At 36.4% G+C, this 22125-nt stretch overlaps 3 protein-coding genes across 21 annotated transcripts in view; all 3 read right to left on the bottom strand.

Annotated features, from left to right (window-relative positions):
- The window catches only part of LOC102622641 (KH domain-containing protein At1g09660/At1g09670), a 95879-nt gene that overhangs the window by 60864 nt on the left and 12890 nt on the right, over positions 1–22125 (bottom strand). The window contains exons 1-5 of one of the 7 annotated variants that reach the window (XR_008054904.1): positions 6453–6675; positions 6237–6292; positions 6000–6096; positions 5215–5294; positions 4405–5048 (exon numbers count right to left, since the gene is read on the bottom strand). Coding sequence is in view for 6 of the 7 variants with exons in the window: in XM_052441882.1 (XP_052297842.1) it covers positions 4890–5048; positions 5152–5294; positions 6007–6016 (312 nt within the window). In the remaining variant the exon portion in view is untranslated. Of the gene's footprint in view, positions 1–4404; positions 5049–5151; positions 5295–5999; positions 6097–6236; positions 6681–22125 lie in introns of those variants that run through there. The other 6 variants (XM_052441882.1, XM_052441885.1, XM_052441887.1 and 3 more) reach the window with 6 other exon arrangements.
- LOC127902542 (uncharacterized) lies at positions 7184–9280 on the bottom strand. The gene is made up of 2 exons (XM_052441875.1): positions 8793–9280; positions 7184–7783 (listed from the first exon to the last, which is right to left on the bottom strand). The coding sequence occupies exons 1-2, from the start codon at positions 8846–8848 to the stop codon at positions 7285–7287; spliced, it is 555 nt and encodes a 184-aa protein (XP_052297835.1). The 5' UTR covers positions 8849–9280; the 3' UTR covers positions 7184–7284.
- Positions 12419–20938, bottom strand: LOC102614413 (protein ANTHESIS POMOTING FACTOR 1-like). 13 transcript variants are annotated; one of them, XM_052441864.1, is made up of 10 exons: positions 20489–20759; positions 20275–20393; positions 20073–20168; positions 19701–19860; positions 19381–19619; positions 13884–13994; positions 13656–13793; positions 13060–13109; positions 12895–12975; positions 12419–12803 (listed from the first exon to the last, which is right to left on the bottom strand). In XM_052441864.1, exons 5-10 carry the CDS (start codon positions 19525–19527, stop codon positions 12617–12619), a joined length of 714 nt encoding a protein of 237 aa, XP_052297824.1. In that variant the 5' UTR covers positions 19528–19619; positions 19701–19860; positions 20073–20168; positions 20275–20393; positions 20489–20759; the 3' UTR covers positions 12419–12616. The 13 variants fall into 13 exon arrangements, 12 of the variants coding, with proteins under 12 accessions (XP_052297824.1, XP_052297825.1, XP_052297823.1 ...); XM_052441865.1 differs by lacking the exon at positions 20275–20393; XM_052441863.1 differs by having other exon boundaries at positions 20275–20759.

Here is a 22125-nt window from a genome sequence, read left to right on the forward strand (position 1 = left end):
GTACACAGAAGGGTTTGGATTTGGATGATGAAGAATGCACTGACAGCTTTGATTTGAGTTCTCTTTTTCGGGTAACTTAGGGAACAGCAAGGCCGATCAATTTGAAAAAAGAAAGAAAAAAACTAAAATGTAAACGCAGCTTGAAACTTGGTTTCTTTTGGTCTTTTTCCCCCGGGGCGGGGAGGGGGGGTGGAGGCCTGGAGGGAGGGAGGGAATGTAAACGAACTAACGAAGCCTCAATCTTCGTGCAGCTGAATTTATATGAAGTGGGTACTGCTGATCAGCCACGAAGGAAGACTTTTGATGTCATTGGTGTTTCTTTATTTTTGCTATTCAGCTAGCTGATAGAAGAATGAGGAGTGCTACGGACATCGCGAGTGTCTCCGTCGTGGCTCTATATATAGACACGTGTCAGTAAAGAATTATCAAGAGCCGCGACTGATAAAAAGTAAAGGCGTTGCGCGTCTTGTACCCATGACGAAGTTATTTTCAATATTCGATGTTTATTGTACCCATGACGTATTGAAAATGACTCCCTAAAGGATCCAGTGTTGAAATAACTTACTTTATAAACATCGAGGCTGGAGTATTGAAAATAACTTCTATAAAGGATCAAGTGTTGAAAATAACTTTATAAACCGTGAAGGCGAACTTAAAGGGTCCCAAGGGAAATTTGGGTGCTCCGCACCTAATCAAAATGTGACATATTTTGTCAAACGGCAAGATTTTTTTATGTGTAACAAATAAGTCCCCAACTTGGCGTAATGACTAAAGAATTGACTGAAACAAAATATACTAATTTTGTATCTAATTTTTTAATTTTTATTAAGAATTAATTGAAAAATTATGATATTTCCTTAATTTTTGCCAGAATTTTTCAATTAATTATAATTCAAAAATTTATTAAATTAAATACATAATTAAAGGTATTCATATTCCCAACATCAAATAATCACTAAGGATAAAATAGTAAGATTAGTAAAAAAAAAAATTGATACTTGGATGTGTTTTTAGAATACCAAGGGAATTTCGATTAGTTTTGTTAAATAATAAGAGTTTTGATCTTTTCTTTTTTTTCTGTGTTCTCGCAGGAAACCCATAAGTAAACCCATATTCCAAGTTACACGTTTTTATAATGAAAATCTTTAATTTACCCTTTTAAAAATTTGAAAACATTAATTTACTTGTATTTATCAGTCAAAAGGTTAAAATAAATGGAGACACGTTGAGGACAAACTTTTTAACTTTTTAATGGTATTTAATAAATATAAATAAATTGAAAATTATCATTTTTAATGGGAATAGTTTACTAAGAGAAAGAAAGAAACGGAAAACAAATCTCTTCTATGACAGTATTAAATTAGGAGAACAAAAACACTTTGAAGTGGCCTGCATCTATATACTCAAAAATAACATACAACTTGAGTCAATAACGGCAAAGAACATCTCAATTTATCGCTGCTTAAAAATTATCTCGTGGCTTGGGTATTTATACTTTCCAAGTGCATTGACGACTTACAAGAGGATTTCGCAGAAGGTTACAAGAACATGAGCTTGAGCTGAAAATAACTGGCCGAAAATTGGAGATTAAATAAGAGTAATGATACAGCCACAAACTCTTGTACAAATTTATTTTATACAAACTGATGTGGCATTAATTCATTGGTTGAATAAAAATATAAATTAATAAAAACAAATCATGCGGGCCAAGTGATATTTAATTCAACCAATCTTATCATGCCACATCAGTTTGTACAAAATAAGTTTGTACAAAAGTTTGTGGCTGTATCATTACTCATTAAATAAAATACTTTGGTTATTATTTGGTTTTTTTTACTATAATTTTTTAATATTAAATAGAATTTCATCTCTATTAACAAAAATTCAAATTTCAAGATTTTAAAAGTAGAGGTTGAATTTTTTTTAAATATTAAAATATTTAAAATATAATTTATTTATTTGACAATCTTATTTTATTTTTTTATAACGTAACTATAAAAAAATTTATCTATTAAAGCAATTTGATAATTTTTAATAAAAATTTTAAATGACAATTAAATAATTAAAATTTTTTGAATAAAAATTTTATTTATAATAATTCTATTAATAAATACTTTATTTAAATAAATTATATTTGTAAAGATATTAAGATCGAATTTAAGATCCATATCATAGCGGTAGGAGACGCAACACGCAAGAGTGTTGAAAGTAACTTTATAAAACGGTCAAGGCGCGCAACCTGTCAAAGTTCATGGGAGAAATGGAAATTAGGTGGATTCGCCTTCTCAATGGGGCTAGCAAAGATAAAATTAGGGTGCAAGTAGTAACTTTCGAATAAAGGGCTAATAGAACTTCGGCCCGTTTAGGAAGAAAACTAAATACGTAACTGCATCGGGTTGGATTAGAATTTTTTAAAAGGACGGCCCAATATGCTCATTATATATGTTATCACGTGTCAATTTCACCATATGAGTAATGATACAGCCACAAACTCTTGTACAAACTTATTTTGTACAAACTGATGTGGCATGATAAGATTGGTTGAATTAAATATCACGTAACCCACATGATTTATTTTTATTAATTTATATTTTCATTCAACCAATGAATTAATGCCAAGTTAGTTTGTACAAAATAAGTTTGTACAAGAATTTGTGGCTGTATCATTACTCTTCACCATATTCACACTATTCGAAGTTAGGTTTAAATTTTCAAATTTCAACATGGGTGCGGTGAGTTTGAAATCGAACGAAGCTAAACCTCCACATTAGGTCGATCTTTTTATTGCAACATTTTTCAATTTCATGGTTTCGAAGCAGATTAATATCAAATTGGTTTTTCGATTTTTATAAATTTCAAACAGACAAAAGCATATTAAGTATTCGTATGGTTAATTACATTTGATGTCATACGACTTTTTATTATCAAAATTTGAAACAGCCAGATTTTCAATGAGAACATTAGTTTTGTGTTTGTCACAAATAGAGTTGGCAGCAATACTCGCGGGCCCCGATTAATTTGGGGTGGGTATGGAGCCCCAGAAAAATATGAAAATGAAACAAAATATATTAAACTAATGTTCTCTAACTTAGTGTAATGACTAAAAATTAACTGAAACAAAATATATTAATTTTGCATTTAATTTTTTTCAATTTTTATTAAAAATTAATTGAAAAATTATGATATTCCCTTAACTTTTGCCATAATTTTTTAATTAATTATGATTTAAAATTTTATTAAATTAGATACATAATTAAAGGTATTTATATTCCCAACATCAAACAATCACTAAGGGTAAAATGGCAAGATTAGTAAAAAAAAAAAAAAGAAATTGATACTCAGAGGTTTGGATGTGTTCTTAAAAAACCAAAAGAGTTTCGATTGGTTTTGTCAAATAACAAGGGAGTTTTCCTCTTTTTTCCCCCTTGTTTTCGCTATTGATAGTCAATAATGGATTTGAAATATATAAAAAAAATTGTAATTTGTTTTTTCATTCACTCACTAATTAATTCAATGGTGCTTAGCTAACTTTTGTCTCAATTTATAAGCAATTGGCTGATACCTTATGCCATGTTCTGTATTGAGGTGGTGTAACTTAAACGTTAAAAAAAATGTTGTAATTATAATATAAAACTAATAATTTGTAATAAATATGATTTGTAATTAATAATTTTGAAAAAAAAATAAAGATATTATAAGCTTTTCATCGTATATGTGGTTAATCAAAACAACTCAACTTTCAAATCACAGTAGTTAGTATTTATCAAATATTTGGTGCTGTGACTAACCTTTATAACATTGATGTGTTGAGGTCATATTGGTTGGAATGTACGATGCGGTACATGATGACATTGTTGCCTCATTCGTGCTTCAGAGTGAAGCAGATTATTCGTGGCAGACTTTTAATTAATATTTATTTCCTTCTGGTTTCATAAGCAAAATTGGAATGTTAACAGTGTGGTTGTTGTCATAGCAGAGCAGCGAGTCCTGCAGTCTTTTTTTCAACCCAGTTCCCCAATTGTCATCTTGTTTGCTGTCCGGAATGGACAGAAGCCAAGGGCGTGGTAGGCAAAGGGCTTGACACTGACTTCTAAAGAGAGTCGGGAAAAAAACTTACTTGGGATGGTCAATAGTCACACTCCTCGACTCATATGACTGACCAATTTGAACCGTGCGCTCTTCCCACCTCAATGCTTCTCAATCTGAGTTGGAAGGTATGTCAGAAGAGTGACTTCAAAATCCTTTGAATGACTAAACAGAATTTTTTATCCATACCAAAACCAACTACTCACATGTAAAATTTATTAACATACGATTGGATGATCATATTCTGGAGGCAGCTTACAGCGAAAACAAAAATAATAGAATGGTGCAACAAAAGTACAAGAGCTGATTCACTAAGGCTACATACAACAAGAGAATATGGTGTAAATAAACTGAAATTACAATGCAATTATTAATTATTGGTCATCTGTTTCAAGTGAATAGCAAGCAAAAGTATCTAGCAAAGTACATTCAAAGGTCATATCACTTTAGCTGCACTGCTGCAGGCTGGAATAACAAATAAAAATTAATTAGGGAATGAGTTTCTTTTAATCCATTAAGTAACAAATTTGATACTCAAGAGGAATAATACACCAAAGAATCATGATTGTTGACAAACATGTTAGCTATATAGAACACAAACATCGGAAGCAGATACCCGTCTAGAGATGCCAACAGTTGAGCACAAAACTAACTCAGGATTTCAACCAACTGTTCTCGAATCAAGTCCCTCCCCAAGGTTCTGAAGAACAAAACCAATGAAGATTGTCAGGACAGCAATCCATCAGCTGCAGTGATCCAGTGGTTCATCGATGGTCCATTTCATCATTGATATGTATAACATGTTATCTTCCGGTCTCGGCGCATTTCATTCCAGCATTGTTAAAGGGCGACATACTAGGACTCATACTTGGACTCATACTCGGGCTTTCTTCTCTTAGAGTACCATTCAGTATCGCTAATTCCCGCAGTTGTTGCTTCTTGTAATGATCCAATGATTCATCCTGCATACAGAGATGAGTTTGAACAAGCAGGAATTAGGAGAGATGCTAAAGGAAAGAATATCGACAAAGGTCAGAGAAAATACAAGAGTTTGCTTGTTCACACCACGGGCTTCAAAAGGTTCTCTAGTATTGCTACAGCATGATCCAAGCAGGAATTTATTATTACCTCTGGAAATTCAGCCTCCACTAACATGTGCAGTGGCTCATTAAGATGCTCATATCCAGGTTTATCCTTAAGTTTTTCTCCTAAAGAACCAAAGGGTAAAGAATTATCAAGAGAAACCAAGATGGTACAATAATGTCAGGCAACACCGATTATTAGGAAATACGAAGAAGCAGTTGGCAAATGCAAGAAGCACTTCCCCATTTGTAGAACATGAAGAACATGAAATGAACCTTGATTTCCACTTTAATAGATAAACTAGGAATTATATAAATTCATATTTTAAATGTATCTGAATAGCATAAATATGAAAATCATTGCAAAAAGTAAAAAAAAGTAAAAAGCAAAGAGAAATTTATCTCACAGCATTCCTATTATAAAAAAATATCAACTAAATGTGCTCTGAGATATAACTTCGTGCACGTTCAGAAGTTCTCAGGCCAAAGAACATTATAGCAGCTACAAAAACTCATGAGCCAGCAGGTCTTGTCCCAGTACAAGGTGAAGCAACTAAAATTATGCTTTAAGACCTTTATCTATATATCACAAACGCAGGAAGAAAATTATTTCTATATCAAAATCAAGATCACCCAACCAAACAATGGTACCTTCCAATATACCTAGTGTATGTATATGGGCATCCATTGATTGATACTTTGAATTTAATTAATAAATCAACTTCAGGTGTCATGTTTCCACATTAAAGAGAGAGAATAACAATTAACTAGATATGACGGGACTGGGTAAAATTTTGCTCAAAATATACTACAAAGATCAAATTTTATTACTTTTCACCTGCTGTCATGTCTCTCCAACGTCAGATCATGTCCTCGAGCAACTCTTTCGGCTTTCTTTGCCCATTTTTCTTCTTTTTACTGCTTGAAGCTAATATGAAGCCAAATGAAAAATAGATTAGTCATTTCAAATTCAATTTAATTGTCAATTGAAAAGTTCAATTGTTACCTTCATCAGCTGTAGAATCAATAGTTAATGAAATATACAATAAGAAGAGTAAAAAATTTCACCTGCAAATTAGGACAGCCGAGGAAGCATCCATAAACATAAGAGTAATTATATCACTCTGAAATTTCATAAGAGAGAATTAGGACAGCCGCGAAAGAAATAAACAAAGCAATTTGCAAAGGACACAGGCATAAACATGATAGTAAGAATAAAATATCAAACTGTAAGAAACAAGTAAAGAATTCAAGAGAAGCGAGAAAAACAAATCAAAAACAAACTGAGAAGCAGGAAGAGCTGTGATGGTAAATTCTTCATCTAAAGCAGTTGAAGAACGAGCAATGGATACCGGTCCTTCTTCGTGCTATCGAGAAAGGAGTCAGAGTTGAGATCGAGAGAACGACGGAGACCAATTCTTCATCTCCGTAATTTTCCCCTTTTTCTAAAATGCTATTTCGCATTTCCTTTGCTTTTTGGTTTCCGTATTTCGATTTTGTTTTTAATTAGGTAAGAAAAAAAGATCGGGCCCTATTTCAAAAGAAAAATAAGAAGGGGCCCTAAAAGTAATTTTTCCGAGCCCATGCATTCGATTAAAATATTTCATTATCTTAGTGGACAGATTGCCCAAGAAAAAATATTCGATTAAAGCACATATTTTAAAAGGTAAATAACGCGCTCAGAGATGTTTAATCAATAATACAGTTGTTTATTATAGTGATAACTACTAATTATATATTAATTCTCCAAAATAATTCCACATTTATCATATTATCATTTACTTATTTTGTAAGCGTTTTAAAGATATTTAAAAAATTTTCCATTTGACAATGGTCAATTAAGGGTAAAGTTTAAATTATGTCACAAAAAGTTTTTGAACAATGTTAAACAAAGCATTTACTGTTTTAACAAAAGAATGCATATGAATGAGGGGACAAAAGAAAGTAAAAGTATGAGTTTGACTATTATCACAGTAATTATTTCTATTTCAAAGATTGAAATGGGAACATTCATATATTTTGCGGAATTTTCTCAGTTACTTTTTAAAATTACATGTACATGGATGATTGCTTGCTATTGTGAAAGGCGATATATTTAATTTGAAGAAAATTCCTTCTAGACCGGTAGCGTTGGTCGTAGTTGCCCTGTCGAAGAAGTGTTGTTAGCTCGAAACCTATTGCAAATGTCAATGCAAAATGGCTTCAATGTTTCGTTGTAGAGCTGACGACAAGCTTCTGAAAACAACGTGCCATATTGAAACACAACAACAATAATGGCAGTACCAATCCATGTTGTGTACAAAATGAAATGGCCAATATTGGAACGTGGAATAAATGTGGAGACCAATGATATTGCCGAATTCGATCCTGAGACAATAGCAACAAGGCCCCAGAATTGGGAAGAATTTTCTAGATGAAGCCGAGACTTGAGGTCTGCTGAATGTGCATAACAGTATATGGCTGTGGCAATGAGAAAAGACAATATATTTATTGAGTGTGTTTCAATCAAGGGCTTAGTTTTGCCTTGCACATTTGCACCCACAATGCCAATGAGAGCTGGAATCAGATATCCAAAAATGCTGGGATATGACATCGAGCAGAAGAGATTTCGCCCACTGCAAAATCATTAAAATGATTAAATCATCTTTTGTATATCCCATTTTTTGAAAAAAAAAAATTAAAATTGAAAAGTTCTTTTATTAATTTCCTCTCAGTTTGTCTATCAATTTTTTTTTTCTTTTGATTGAAGCAATTCTCCTCTAAAAATTTGAGGGAACACTTTTCATCTGCACCCAAATGTTTCATCAAAATTTTATTGTATACACACTTGTTTCAATAGCTATCACGGCTCACCCATTTATGTTAAATATTTTTTTTTTGCCGTTAATTTTGACATCTTTGACATTGAAAGACAGTTTTGCCCTTACTTAAAATTTTTAAGTGTAAAATCACCAAAAAAAACTACAACACTAGTTTCAAATTCCAATTGACGTGTGTGAATATTAAAATTTCTTAAAGGTTAAAGAAAAAAAGTAAAAATATTTTGTTATGGGAATCAAAATATCCCCTGTACCATCACCCATAATCGTCCATCCATGATAGCAATTTAATAAACTTGAAAAAGCTAGAAACCAAATCCCAGTGCATCAAACAGCCAATTTTCTTCATAAAGTTTAGCTTTTGCTTTTAAAAATTCTAACTCTTGAGACCCTAAATAAACCCATATTAAAAGTTACATGTTTCCATATAACGAAAATCTTCAATTTACCCCTTAAAAATTTTGAAAACATTAATTTACTTCTATTTATCAGTCAAAAGATTAAAATAAATAGAGACACGTTGAGGATAAACTTTTTAACTTCAAAGTGGTATTTGATAAATATAAATAAATTGAAAATTATCATTTTTAGTGGGAATAAGTTACTAAGAGAAAGAAAGAAAACAGAAAACAAATCTCTTCTATAGCAGTCTTAACAAAATTTTCAGCAGGGACTTGAACCAATTTTTTCACGGAAATTTAATTAGCAGAACAAAAACGCTTTGAAGTGGACTGCACACATATATATATATACTCAAAAATAAATATACAACTGGAGTCAATAACGGTAAATAAAATGAACGCACACAGAAGGGTTTGGATTTGGATGATGAAGAATGCACTGACAGCTTTGCATTTGCATGCATATATATCTCAGCAAACCCTGGATTGAGTTCTTTTTCTCTCGGTAAATAAGGTAGGGAACAGCAAACCCGATCAATTTTCAAAAAAGAAAAAACAAAAACAAAAACTGAAATGTAAACTCAGCATGAAACTTGGGAGGGAAAGGGGAGGGGTGAAAAACGGTCACTTTGAGAACCGTCTCAATTATCTCTGCTTAAAAAAATCATCCCGTGGGTATTTATATTTTATTTTCAAGTCGTTGATGCCGCGAGTCCACGGCTGGATATGTGCGGGGTTTCAAAGAAATAACGTGCGCGATTCTAAACATTGTTTAATTGCAATTCCAAAGTGTTGAAAATGACTGCGTTATCCCCTGTCTTTTTCAATTCTTACCAAGTGTTGAAAATGACTGCGTTATCCCGTCTTTTTCAATTCCTACCGAGTTGTTACGGTCCGCCCAATTCGCTAGCCCAATTGCCCATAATTTCGGGCTAGAGAGCCAACACAAGGCCAAGAGTGCTAGCTTGGCCCAATTCCGGAACATTCTAGGCAACTCTAGCACATGAGCTTGTAAATACTCTAGAATTCTCCATAGAATTCCAGCACATGTAAATATCTAGAATTCTAGGAACATGGTAGAATTCTCTAGAATCTCTAGAGCTTGGCAAGCCTCCCCTATAAATATGGGATGGCATTAGGCATTTGTATCCAACAAACACTACAACAAGCATTGTAATCTCTCTTTGTGCAATACAAGTTTCTTCTTTGGCTCAATTGCTCTCTTCTCTATTCCGAGAAGCTCTAGGCTTACTTAGCAACATTCGGCAAAGTTGTCTAAGTGCCGCACGGGTTAGCTGCGCAAAATACTCATCCCGTGACAAGTGGTATCAGAGATAAGGTTTGCACGCACGCAAATTAGCTCACAAAGCAATGGCCAACCCTTCGAACTTAGCACAAGAGGGTGTTGTTGGTGTGGATGTTCCACCGGAACCAAGCCGTGGCCGAGAGGGAGAACGCGCCCAAGGCAAGACTCGCGGCAAGTCCAAGGCCCTATCCGTGGATGCGTTGGAGCCTCGTGTAGGCACTCTCGAAATAGCATTGTCCGCCGCTCAAGATAGCCTCGTGGGATTGGAGGAAAGAGTGGATGGTCTCGAGGGAGAATACGCCGAGTTCACGGTGGCCACAAAAGCTCTCATCCATGAGCAAGCGAACATTCTCCGAGGTGAGTTTCGTTCTTTCCATGATGAGTTGTTCAAACTTCGTAGTTTTGTTCAGGACGAACTACGTACTGTCCGTGCGGAAGTGGATGAAGTCCGCTCGGATTGGGCATGGCACAAGCGCACACTCTCCACAAGTCCAGCTTCCGCAAACTTGAGTGATGCGCGCCGCATTGACGTGCCAAAGCCTGACACCTACGATGGCACACGCAATGCCACCATCGTGGACAATTTCCTCTTTGGGCTGGATCAATACTTCGATGCCATGGGTGTCCGAGATGAGGCATCGAAAGTGGGCACTGCACCCACCTATCTTCGAGGCGCTGCACAACTATGGTGGCGTCGCAAGCATGGCGAGATGGGCAAGGGCATTTGCACCATCGACACTTGGGCTGACTTCAAGCAAGAACTCCGAAAGCAGTTCGCCCCAAGCAATGCGGAGAAGGAAGCGCGAGCGCGCTTACGTCGCCTCAAGCAATCGGGTAGCATTCGGGACTACATCAACGAGTTTACTACCCTTATGTTGGAGATAAGCGACATGTCCGACAAAGATTCACTCTTCTACTTTCAAGATGGCCTCAAGGATTGGGCCAAGACCGAGCTTGATAGGCGTGGTGTTCAAACACTTGACGACGCCATCGCCATTGCGGAGTCGCTCACCGAATACTCCGCCCAGCTCAAGGACAAGAGGTCTAGCTATGACCAAGGTGGGGGAGAGAACCATGAGGACAACAACCGCAATTGCAAGGAATGGAGCAAGAAAAAGCCTCCAAGCGGCAAGGACGGGCAAAGTAAGTCCGAGAAGCCACCCAAGCCTCGAAGCCCATGCTTCATTTGCAATGGCCCTCATTGGGTACGCGACTGCCCGGAGAAAAAGTCGTTGAATGCCCTCGTAACACAACTCAAGGGCCAATGCACACCAACTACGGAAGAACCCCAACACAACTTGGGTTCGCTCCAACGCCTTAGCACACTCGTGAGCCAACCGCCAGAACCCACAAGGAAAGGGCTCATGTTCGTAAGTGTGCTCATCAATGGCCGAACCGTTCGTGCGCTCCTTGACACCGGAGCAACGCACAACTTCATCTCCGAAGAAGAGGCTAAGTGTCTAGGCCTCAAGGTAACGCAGCACGGAGGCACCATCAAGGCTGTAAACTCACCCGCCAAGCCATTTGCGGGAACCACACGAGGCGTACACGTTACGCTTGGGACATGGAATGGGAACCTCGACTTCTCGATTGTGCCGATGGATGACTTCGCAATGATCCTTGGCATGGAATTCTTCGACAAGGTACATGCCTTCCCACTTCCAGCAACAAACTCCCTTAGCATCTTCGATGGGAATAAGGCATGCGTGGTACCGGTCGAGCGCGCACAACCCACAAAAAAGGCGCTCTCAGTCATGCAGTGCAGACGAGGATTCAAGAAGAATCCAGACCACTTGGTCTCCATCCGGCAACACCACAAGGGAGAGGATTCCGAAAGCCCTCCAAGCCAAGTCCCACAACAAGTACGAGCCGTCCATGACAAAGGCAAGGACGCTATGCCTCCGAAGCTCCCACCGAGACGAGTGGCTGAGCAACGCACAAAGCCATCCGAGCATAAGGGGTTGCGGAAACACAAGAGGGGACGCCGCAACACCAACCGAAAGAAGGAAACAACCACATGCGGAGCAAGTGGCGGAACCTCCCCAAGAGTGAAGCACACGAAGACTAACGACAAATCACGGAACAAGTCCCCCAAGGAGCAAGGACGAGATCGCGACGAGGACGCCGCGAGCTTAGGTGGGGGAGGATGTTACGGTCCGCCCAATTCGCTAGCCCAATTGCCCATAATTTCGGGCTAGAGAGCCAACACAAGGCCAAGAGTGCTAGCTTGGCCCAATTCCGGAACATTCTAGGCAACTCTAGCACATGAGCTTGTAAATACTCTAGAATTCTCCATAGAATTCCAGCACATGTAAATATCTAGAATTCTAGGAACATGGTAGAATTCTCTAGAATCTCTAGAGCTTGGCAAGCCTCCCCTATAAATATGGGATGGCATTAGGCATTTGTATCCAACAAACACTACAACAAGCATTGTAATCTCTCTTTGTGCAATACAAGTTTCTTCTTTGGCTCAATTGCTCTCTTCTCTATTCCGAGAAGCTCTAGGCTTACTTAGCAACATTCGGCAAAGTTGTCTAAGTGCCGCACGGGTTAGCTGCGCAAAATACTCATCCCGTGACAGAGTGCTGAAAATGACTGCGTTATCCCCTGTCTTTTTCAATTCCGACCGAGTGCTGAAAATGACAGCGTTATCCCGTCTTTTTCAATTCAATAGTGTGTGGCATCTCTGTAGCTCAATTCATGTACCCCTAGATGTACATGTAAGAAGAAATGCTCTTCCAAATAACATATTGATACCAGATCTACTGTTGTTTCTTCAGAACTTGTTAGGAAAGGTTACTAGCAGGTAAGTTAGATGCACATACATACTGCTATAGTAAATTGAACAGCTCCTTACATAATTGGTGTAACTTCTTATACAAACAAGATCCCTTCCCGGCAATAGATAGACATCAATATTCAGATACTCAAGAAATTATAAGGGTGTTGAATGTTAGAAACTTTACTTACTCCCAACGTAAGCTCCCAGTTTAGACAGATCAGGATTCCAAAATGATAGCTCAGATGATCCGATACAAACATGAGACTTCCAGGGGCCCATTTTATGACAGGAGGCTCTGTATGAAAACTCATCCAACTTGCAACCCTGACAAGAAAAATAAACAAAAACAAACAATGTTATATAATAACAATACCAACGTCAAAAGAATATAGTATTTGGATATAGAACTCATTACGCAAACTGGTGCTCAAGGTACTTGCTCAAATGTAGAATCAAAAGCATTGTTGGTTTGCCCAGAAGACTGTGAATACTATGACTGGGTCAGTGTAGGGGAAATAACATCCCTTTGAATTCTAAGCATTCAAAAGGCACGAGAATCAAGGAATTTTGCTTATCAAACCTCTTTCCCGCTCCTTGCACTCCAAGCATATACACTACCATCACCAGAACCTTCCAAAACCCAAGAACGTAAAATTAGCACAGAGAGTGCAACTAATGAGAGGTGCTTGGCCACACTAGGTAGGTTGCTTCCGCATGTGTGGGTGCACTCACTATGTCAGCATTTCATTGATTTATTTTCATTAACAAGCAAGTCAGTGGAAAAAGAGAACATAAATTCATTGCAAAGAACTCTGTGGAAACAAGCTTGATGCCCAACATTTCAAGTCGTGTATTTCAAATACCAACAAGGTGGTAACAAATTTGAGAATTATATACAGCACAAGTGCAAGAACCTTAATATAAAATATCAAAGCAGCCAAAAGCAAATATTAATAAATTATCCAAGTCACTGTGCCCTAAGAACTGAAAGGAGAAACTCTACCTGGCTGAAAGATGCCTCCAATGTGGAATTGTGAGAAACTGGCTTCGCATTATAAATGGATAAATAAAAACAACAGCAAACAGAAGCTCATTAACAGAGATTCCAATGTATAGAGGGATATATATGTACAATATGTTACATTTGGGAGATGAAGAAAGAAAAAGTAAACTCACAAGTGTGCCTTGGAATGAGTGGAGCACATGAATATGTCCTTCCAGAGTGGTCAGAAGCATAAGTCTCCCATCATTGCTGAGCTTTACCTCATTAGCATCTGATACATCTCCACCATCAGAGAAGATGTCGAAAGGACCCTAAGAGTATTCAAATTTAACCAAATTAGTGCATGATAAAAGTACTACGACATATAAACTTCCAAGATATTCTTAAATATTAATTTTAACCTCATACTTGCGAGCATCAAACAATCTTATGTATCCTCCAAAGGCAACTGCAAAGACACGCCCTTGATCATTGTATGCTGTAGCAGGCCTTCCTTGAACATGCAAAAGACCCTGATTTGCCAACAGAGATTGTTTGAAAGTTAAGATTTGCAACTGTAAAATGTGTTTGGGAACTAAGAAAATAAAAGGAATACTCTGAAGTTTTATTTCATATAATTCTCGATTACTAACAAAAGTAAATCAATCTTAGCTTATATACTAAAGCTAGAAATAAAAGAGCTAAACTTATTAAGTAAGCTTAACTACAAAACAGAATGAAAAGCATGCTACAACAAACTTGCTGAGCTGGCAAAGCTTCTTAACAGACTCTGATGATTTCTGCTTTGACTCACACGTGCTGACTGAGCTGATCCTTTGACTGTAGCATGAGCTTCCTTAACATCCCCCCTCAAACTCAAGGGGCATGTTTGCACATTGAGTTTGGCTCGAAAATAATTGAAATGGATAAAGGTGAGTGGCTTAGTCAAGATGTCTGCAATCTGCTCTTCACTGGGAATGTATCTGATTTCTAGTTCTTTGGCTAAGACTTTATCTCTAATGAAGTGCATGTCTAATTCAATATGTTTTGTTCTTGAATGATAGACAGGATTCTTAGCTAGTTCTATTGCACTGACATTATCACACCAGATCATAGGAAGAGAGGAACATTTAATACCAAGTTCATCAAACAGTGACTGAATCCATGAGATTTCTGCACTTGCAGCTGCAAGGGCTCTATACTCACTCTCTGCACTGGACCTAGCAACCACTGACTGTTTCTTGGATGACCAAGATATCTAGTTACTTCCCAAATAAATGCAATAAGCACCTGTTGATTTTCTGTCATCAATGTCACAAGCCCAATCTGCATCAGTGTAACCTGAGAGCTTCATTTCTCCTTCCGTGGAAAACTTTAAACCAAAATCTTCAGTCTCCTTTAGATATCTAAGAACTCTTTTGCATGCAAGGATATGTTGTAGTGTAGGTGCTGACACATACTGACTTAGCTTGTGTACTGCATAAGCTATTTCTGGTCTTGTTAGCACTAAATACTGCAATCCTCCAACAAGACTTCTGTAACCAGTAGGATCTTCAACATATTGACCCAAATGACCCTTAGCTTCTTTCTGGAGCTTTACTCCTGTCACCATTGGAGTGTCACACCCTTTACACTCTAACATATCAGCTTTACTCAATAGATCTCTGATATATTTTCTCTGAGACAGGTAAATATTATCTGCAGCATAAGAGACTTCTATACCAAGAAAATACGAAAGTTTCCCCAAGTCTTTCAGAGCAAACACTTGACTGAATTCCAAAATGAATTGCTCCAGCTCAACACTATTAGGACCTGTGATCAATATATCATCAACATATATCAAAACAAAGATTATTGAGCCCTGTTTTCCTTTACAGAACAAGGATGTATCAGCTCTTGATTTTCTGAATCCCCACTTGGTAACTAGACTATCTCTCAACTTATCATACCAAGCTCTTGGAGCTTGTTTTAAGCCATATAAAGCCTTCTTTAGTTTGCAGACATAGCTAGACTTCTTCAGATCAACAAACCCCTCAGGTTGACACATATAAACATCTTCTGTCAACTCCCCATTTAAGAATGCATTATTTACATCCACTTGCCTAATTGTCCATTTATGCATTGCAGCTAAACTCAACATAATTCTCACTGTAGAAGATTTCACAACAGGACTGAATGTTTCAAAGTAATCTACACCCTCTATTTGTTGAAAACCTTTTGCAACTAACCGAGCTTTATACTTAGCTATGCTTCCATCACTGTTTTGTTTGACTCTAAACACCCACTTATTGCCTACAACTTTGTGTTCAGCTGAAGATGGAACTAATAACCAAGTCTTATTCCTGATTAAAGCCTCATACTCATCACTCATGGCTTGATGCCAGTTCTTATCACTGAGAGCTTCTTGTACTGTATCAGGTTCTTTATTGACTAAAGCTGCTGTATATAGTTTTGGCTTGAAGATACCAGATTTGGATCTGGTAATCATTTGGTGAAAAGGTTTCTGAGTCTGGTTTGTGTTTAAGGTATCAGGGATAGTAATTTGTGGCTCAAACTGTTGTTGGGAAGCTATGTGAGGTGATGAAGATTCTGTTAAAGAATGATTAGGTATCTCATGATGTAAAATATTTGTATGTAAAGATGATGAAGATACCTGTTCATTTCTTGCTGAGTCTGCTGAGAAATTTTCTTCAAGACTGCTATCAGAGGTAGAAAGTGTTGATAGATGAAAGATTTGTTGCTGAGTAAAGGATGACACAGGAATTTCATATGAGGATGTGTTTTCAGAAGAAAATATGTTGTTGGTCAGGTAAGGAAATACAGTTTCATCAAAGATCACATGTCTAAGTATATGAATCTTTCCTGTACTTGTCAAACACTTGTAACCTTTATGAGATGGACTGTATCCAATAAAGATGCATTTTCTTGTATGAAAATCAAACTTATGCTTGTTAAAATCCCTCAAATATGGATAACACAGACAACCAAAACATTTTAAGAAGCTGTAATCTGGTTTGTGTTTGAATAATTTCTCATAAGGAGACACAAACTTTAGCACAGGGGTAGGCAATCTATTTATGTGATAAACAGCAGTGTGAATAGCATCCCACCAAAACCTAAAGGGCAGATCAGCTTGAGCTAATAATGTCAATCCCAATTCTACTATATGTCTATGCTTTCTCTCAACTAAACCATTTTGATGGTGAGTATATGGACATGAATGTCGAAATATGATCCCATTTTGATTCAAGAAATCAGTGAACACTCAATATTCTCCCCCCCAGTCTGATTGCAACATCTTGACTTTAGTACTGAACTGGTTTTCTACTTGGAGTTTAAAGAGTTTAAAGACTACAAAAGCTTCTGATTTAAGCTTGAGAGGATAAATCCAAGTGTATCTACTGTAGTCATCCATAAAACTGATATAATATTTGTATCCATTCCTAGAAACAGTAGGTGAAGGCCCCCAAATATCAGCATATACCAGTTCCAGAACTTGTGTACTTTTAGTTTCAGTAATGGGAAAATGTTGTTTATGAGTCTTTCCTAATTGACAAGCATCACAGAGAGAAGATGAAAGAGTTTTAGAAGGGACTTTAAATTGCTTACAAGATTTAAGCAAATGCATCAATATTGCTGAATTTGGATGACCAAACCTTCTATGCAATAAGGTCAGATCATCAGGTTTTTTATTACAATCATTTGAAAATGAGTTATTACAAGTTGTAGTAAAAGCACTACAATTTTGATGAACAGAAGAAACATTTGAAATTGACAGCATAGAAACTGGCTTATTTATCTGAGATTGTGACAGATGAGATGTAGGTGAGGAAGACTGAGGATTAGGTTTCAATAGCAGCTTGTAGAGACCTTTCTCAGCAGAGCCCTGCAGAAGAACCTGTCTCTTCATGTCCTTTACAAAATAAAAATTTCCACAGAATTCAACAGAGAGAGAATTATCAGAGGTGAGTTTAGAAATGCTTAACAAATTTTTAGTTATTGAAGGAACAAACAGCATGTCTTTAAGTGCTATAACAGGATGTGAAGAATGACAGTTTGAAGCTCTAAATGATAAGAAAGCATGTCCAACATGAGAGATAGATAATCCTTTACCATTTCCAATGATGAGCTGATCATTACCTTTATACTCCTCTCTGAGCTACAGATTTTCCATATTATTTGTTAAGTGGTGAGTAGCTCCACTATCCAAATACCAGCCATCATCAGCAACTCCTTCAAAATTTGCCATATATGCAGCTCCAGAATTGTAAGCATCACCTCCAGAATAAGGATAAGCTCCAGAAGTAGGATGAAAATTTTGTGGCATATAGTTGAAACAATCATATTCTTCACAGCTGGGATGTGAGTTGAAACTCTCAAAATTAGCAAAGTATGCAGATCTTGGCCCTTTTCCCTTATTGAAATTTCTTGGGGTAGGAGTATAGTCTTCTATAAATCTATGCCAGCAGATGTCAGCTGTATGACCAACTTTGAAACAGATCTGACATGTAGTTTCTTCTATAGCCCCAGTAGATCCTGTTGATCCATTCATTCCAACAAATCCATTTCTAGTGAATGGAGTCATATTTCTTGGTGATTGAGAAGAAAAATTATGAGCACTGTTTTGACCAGGAAACTGTCCTCTCCATTTCCACTCCTGAAGTTTCCATTAAACACTCTTTGTGGACCAAAATTTCCTCTTCCAAATCCATGAGTTCTATTACCAATATTACCAAAACTACCACCAAAATATCCACCTCTTCTGAAATTACCTCTAGCTTGACCATAGAAAGCTCTAGGATAACATGTGTTAGCATAGGCATAGTTTGCATTAAACATATTCTTATCATCCTGTTCTTGTTCAAGCCTGGTTTCATGTGTTAACAACAATGCATAAGCATCATCAAATTCCATTTTAGAACCAGTTATGAAAGTTGCTATATCACGATAGTCTGATCCTAATCCATTTAGTATTGTTAACATCAGATCTTTCTCTGTTATTGGACTACCAGCACTAGTGAGTTTATCAGCTATAGATTTCATCTTAATACAGTAATCTTCAATGCTTAATGCCTCTTTCTTTATTGTATTCAACTCATATCTAAGCTGAAGTACTCTAGCTTCATATTGAACTCCAAACTTCTTCTCTAAGGTTCTCCATGCATCAAACGAGCTTACACAATTAATAACAAGACTAAGATTACCTTCATTGATTGCTAATAACAGCCATCCAAGTAAGGTTTGATCCTGTGACCTCCAATTTTGATATTCTGGATTATCGATTTCTTGAGCAGATCCATCAGCTCTAGCGAGTAGTAACATTTCTTCTGGTGCTGGTTTGGTTCCATCTATGAAGCCTTCCAATCGATTTCCTCTTATCGATGCTAGCACTTGTGATCGCCAAAGCAGATAATTGGATCTATCTAACTTGATCGGAGTGTTGAATGAAAAATTGATCTGACTTATATTTGCTGCTGTTATATTTCTGGAATTCATTTGTTGATTACTAGAGCTTGCTCTGTTTGGCTCTGATACCATGTTTGAAAGTTAAGATTTGCAACTGTAAAATGTGTTTGGGAACTAAGAAAATAAAAGGAATACTCTGAAGTTTTATTTCATATAATTCTCGATTACTAACAAAAGTAAATCAATCTTAGCTTATATACTAAAGCTAGAAATAAAAGAGCTAAACTTATTAAGTAAGCTTAACTACAAAACAGAATGAAAAGCATGCTACAACAAACTTGCTGAGCTGGCAAAGCTTCTTAACAGACTCTGATGATTTCTGCTTTGACTCACACGTGCTGACTGAGCTGATCCTTTGACTGTAGCATGAGCTTCCTTAACAGAGATCATAAATACAATTGAAAATGGGGGAAAAAACAGTTTGGATGTGACCATGCATGGCATGATATCCACCTGGCATTTCTTAGCCTGTTGATCCCAGAGCAGAACAGTTCGATCAAGAGAACCATAGATAAAGCAATCTTTGGAGGAGCACAGGCCAAGTGAAACAACCCTAGAAGCAGTAAAACATATATACAGATAATAATGATTACAAAACATTTACAAGAATCAGCAAATTACAAACCTGTCATGATGACCTTTGAAGCAATGCATGAACTTGTTATCGTGCAAGGAAAGAAGCCGTAGAGATTCTGAATAAATGAACATATCAAATAAGTGCCTAGTAAAGCAATCCACCAACATGCAAAACACAAATATTCCGATAAGCATACCATCCCAACCATTCTTGAGGAATATATGAAATGTAAGTTAGGGATTGCCAAGAAAAAAACTTTGATCAATTTCCAGCTGAGAATATTTTTGCCAACTCTTGCCGCAATCACATCTGCAATAGTTCCCACTGTTGGATACACTGCCTTATAAACAGCAATTCTGACCAAAAAAAAAAAAAACGGGGTTTAAAGTTATAAGTACAATCAATTAGGTGGTAGCCATGCAACATGAATGTGCTTGGTTTGCTGCCTAATAGCTAGGCATACATACATATATATATATATATATATATATATATATATATAGGCATTCATCACTATCGAATTATTTTTAACATTCAAAGAAGTTAGAAAAAACATAGAAAAACTTACCAGGCACATGGCGCCATCCCACTGGCTAACCCATAAAAGAAGCCATCGACGACCACCGGAACACCAGCGTTTCCAGCAGCAGTTGATGCTACATGGCTAATGTGTACAAACACATGTTCATCTCTCAATATCAGTGTATGCAACAAGCGAAAAGATATATAAATTAGATTGAAAGCACAAGTAAATAAACATGAATGAATACCTGCCATGTCCAACAGCATGAAAGGGCGAAAGAAAGTCCACAGAAGTGTTAAGAATATATGAAATGTATATTCTTGAGGAAATTACAACAATTTCCTCTCAATTTCACAATTATTTGCGCTTGAATGACAGAATGAGCTTTGATCATTAATTTATCCATGCATGAAATTATAGTAGATATGAAATTACGTGGACAAAAAATTATTATTTTTTACCTTTTTTTACCAACACCGATATGCTCACACCATTTAGAACCACAGTTAGCCGTTTTGTGCTAACTATAAAAGAAGTTACTGTAGCTTCAAAACACACGCACTCGTCTTGCTCAGACGCAAGCGCAGCGTCTTCAAGAGAGAGCATAGAGAGATCGAAGACTGCGTATTCACGATCAGAGGCTGTGTTCAACAGAAGGATTGAATGCTGTGCTGTATAGAGAGATCGAGGAGTAGAGAGAAGATACCGGCGATGGCGCAAGAGCAAAGGCTCTGAATTTATAGGGGAGGGATTAGCGCAACTTGACGGCCGTTATGACCGTAAACACCTCTGTTAGATTTAACGGAGAAGTCACGGGGTTACCCGATGGTCATCAGCATCTGGGAATCTCATCAGTTTAATTAGTTAAAAAGAATTAACCTTTGCTTCAGATCAAACGATTCACAGTTAACCTTGAACATCAAACATGCAGGCTAAACTATCAACTCATACACATTGATTTTTTTTTTTTTTCCGGTGACATTAACGTCAATGGTTAAATATATAAGTCTAAATTCATAAAATATTAATATAGTTTAGGGGTCTATCAAACCAACAGCATGGTTGATGTGTTTACTGAATAAACATTTAACACCAAAACAAGGTAGATCTACCCCAAACTATATGGCGGATTGGAAGTTTTTGAATTACCAGTCTTACTGATAAAAAAGATGATGATAAGTTAGGATTCTAACGCTCTTTTATACTAAATCATAAAACATAAATTTACCGAATTAGGTAACCTGAATTATGATGTCTTAATAAAGTTGTAATTGCAAAACAAGCCAAAACTTAAATCCAAGTCTAAAGAAAAAAAACCAAAGATCTGAAAAGAATTTTAAAAATTAGAAATGAAAACTTCAAATAATGAAATGATACCCAAAGCAAATGAAATTGGAGATGATAACCATAGCGTTAGTAACGCGTTGTTAAATTGTCATAACTCGACACCACGTTATTCGTTCATATATGATACCTTTGGACTGAAGACCCAAAATAATAATTTTTTTAAAAAAGTAATGAAAACCGAAATTACAAGTATTCTATTATTTTTTTTAATTAAAAGGGACTAATGAAAACCGAATAATTGAAACCGCATTATTCGTTTATACACGATACCTTCCGGATTATAACTCATATTACATGAGACTATTTACTGATATATTTATAATTAGATAATTACTAGAACAATAGCCCAGATTTTTTATATTTTCAAATATTCAAAAAATGTCTGCTCCACTCTCATTTCGAAAGAGAGAAAATTACTTTCACATAATTATTTTCATAATTGAGAAGAAAATTTTAGCTTCCACAAAATGGACGGAGGGCAGCAGCTCAAGGCAAGTATTCTACTATTGTTAAATTGTCGTTAACTGGAAAGCGAGTTATTCGTTTATACGCGATACTTTTGGACTCAAGACCCAAAATGGATAATAAAAAATTGAAAAAAAAATCAAAGAAAGAAGTGAAAAGTAATAAAACCGATATTACGGGTAGTATACTATTCTTCTTGTCACGAGTCGACTTTTTCCAAAAAACCAACAGTAAAGTAAAAAAAAGAAAAAATAGTTAATGGATATTTCTACGTAAATGGTGTCAA

This window comes from Citrus sinensis, chromosome 5, assembly GCF_022201045.2.
Source record: "Citrus sinensis cultivar Valencia sweet orange chromosome 5, DVS_A1.0, whole genome shotgun sequence".
Classification (NCBI taxonomy): Eukaryota; Viridiplantae; Streptophyta; class Magnoliopsida; order Sapindales; family Rutaceae; genus Citrus; species Citrus sinensis.

Coding starts and splice junctions, on each gene's coding strand:
- LOC127902542 (XM_052441875.1), bottom strand. CDS start 8,848: ATGCAAATGCAAAGCTGTCAGTGCATTCTTCATCATCCAAATCCAAAC. Junction 7,784..8,792: donor CCAAATCCAAACCCTTCTGT/GTGCGTTCATTT, acceptor ATGATTTTGCAG/TGGGCGAAATCTCTTCTGCT.
- LOC102614413 (XM_052441865.1), bottom strand. CDS start 19,527: ATGTTTTGTAATCATTATTATCTGTATATATGTTTTACTGCTTCTAGG. Junction 13,110..13,655: donor ACTCATTCCAAGGCACACTT/GTGAGTTTACTT, acceptor GGGTTTTGGAAG/GTTCTGGTGATGGTAGTGTA. Junction 12,976..13,059: donor GTGCAAGGAGCGGGAAAGAG/GTTTGATAAGCA, acceptor ACACTGACCCAG/TCATAGTATTCACAGTCTTC.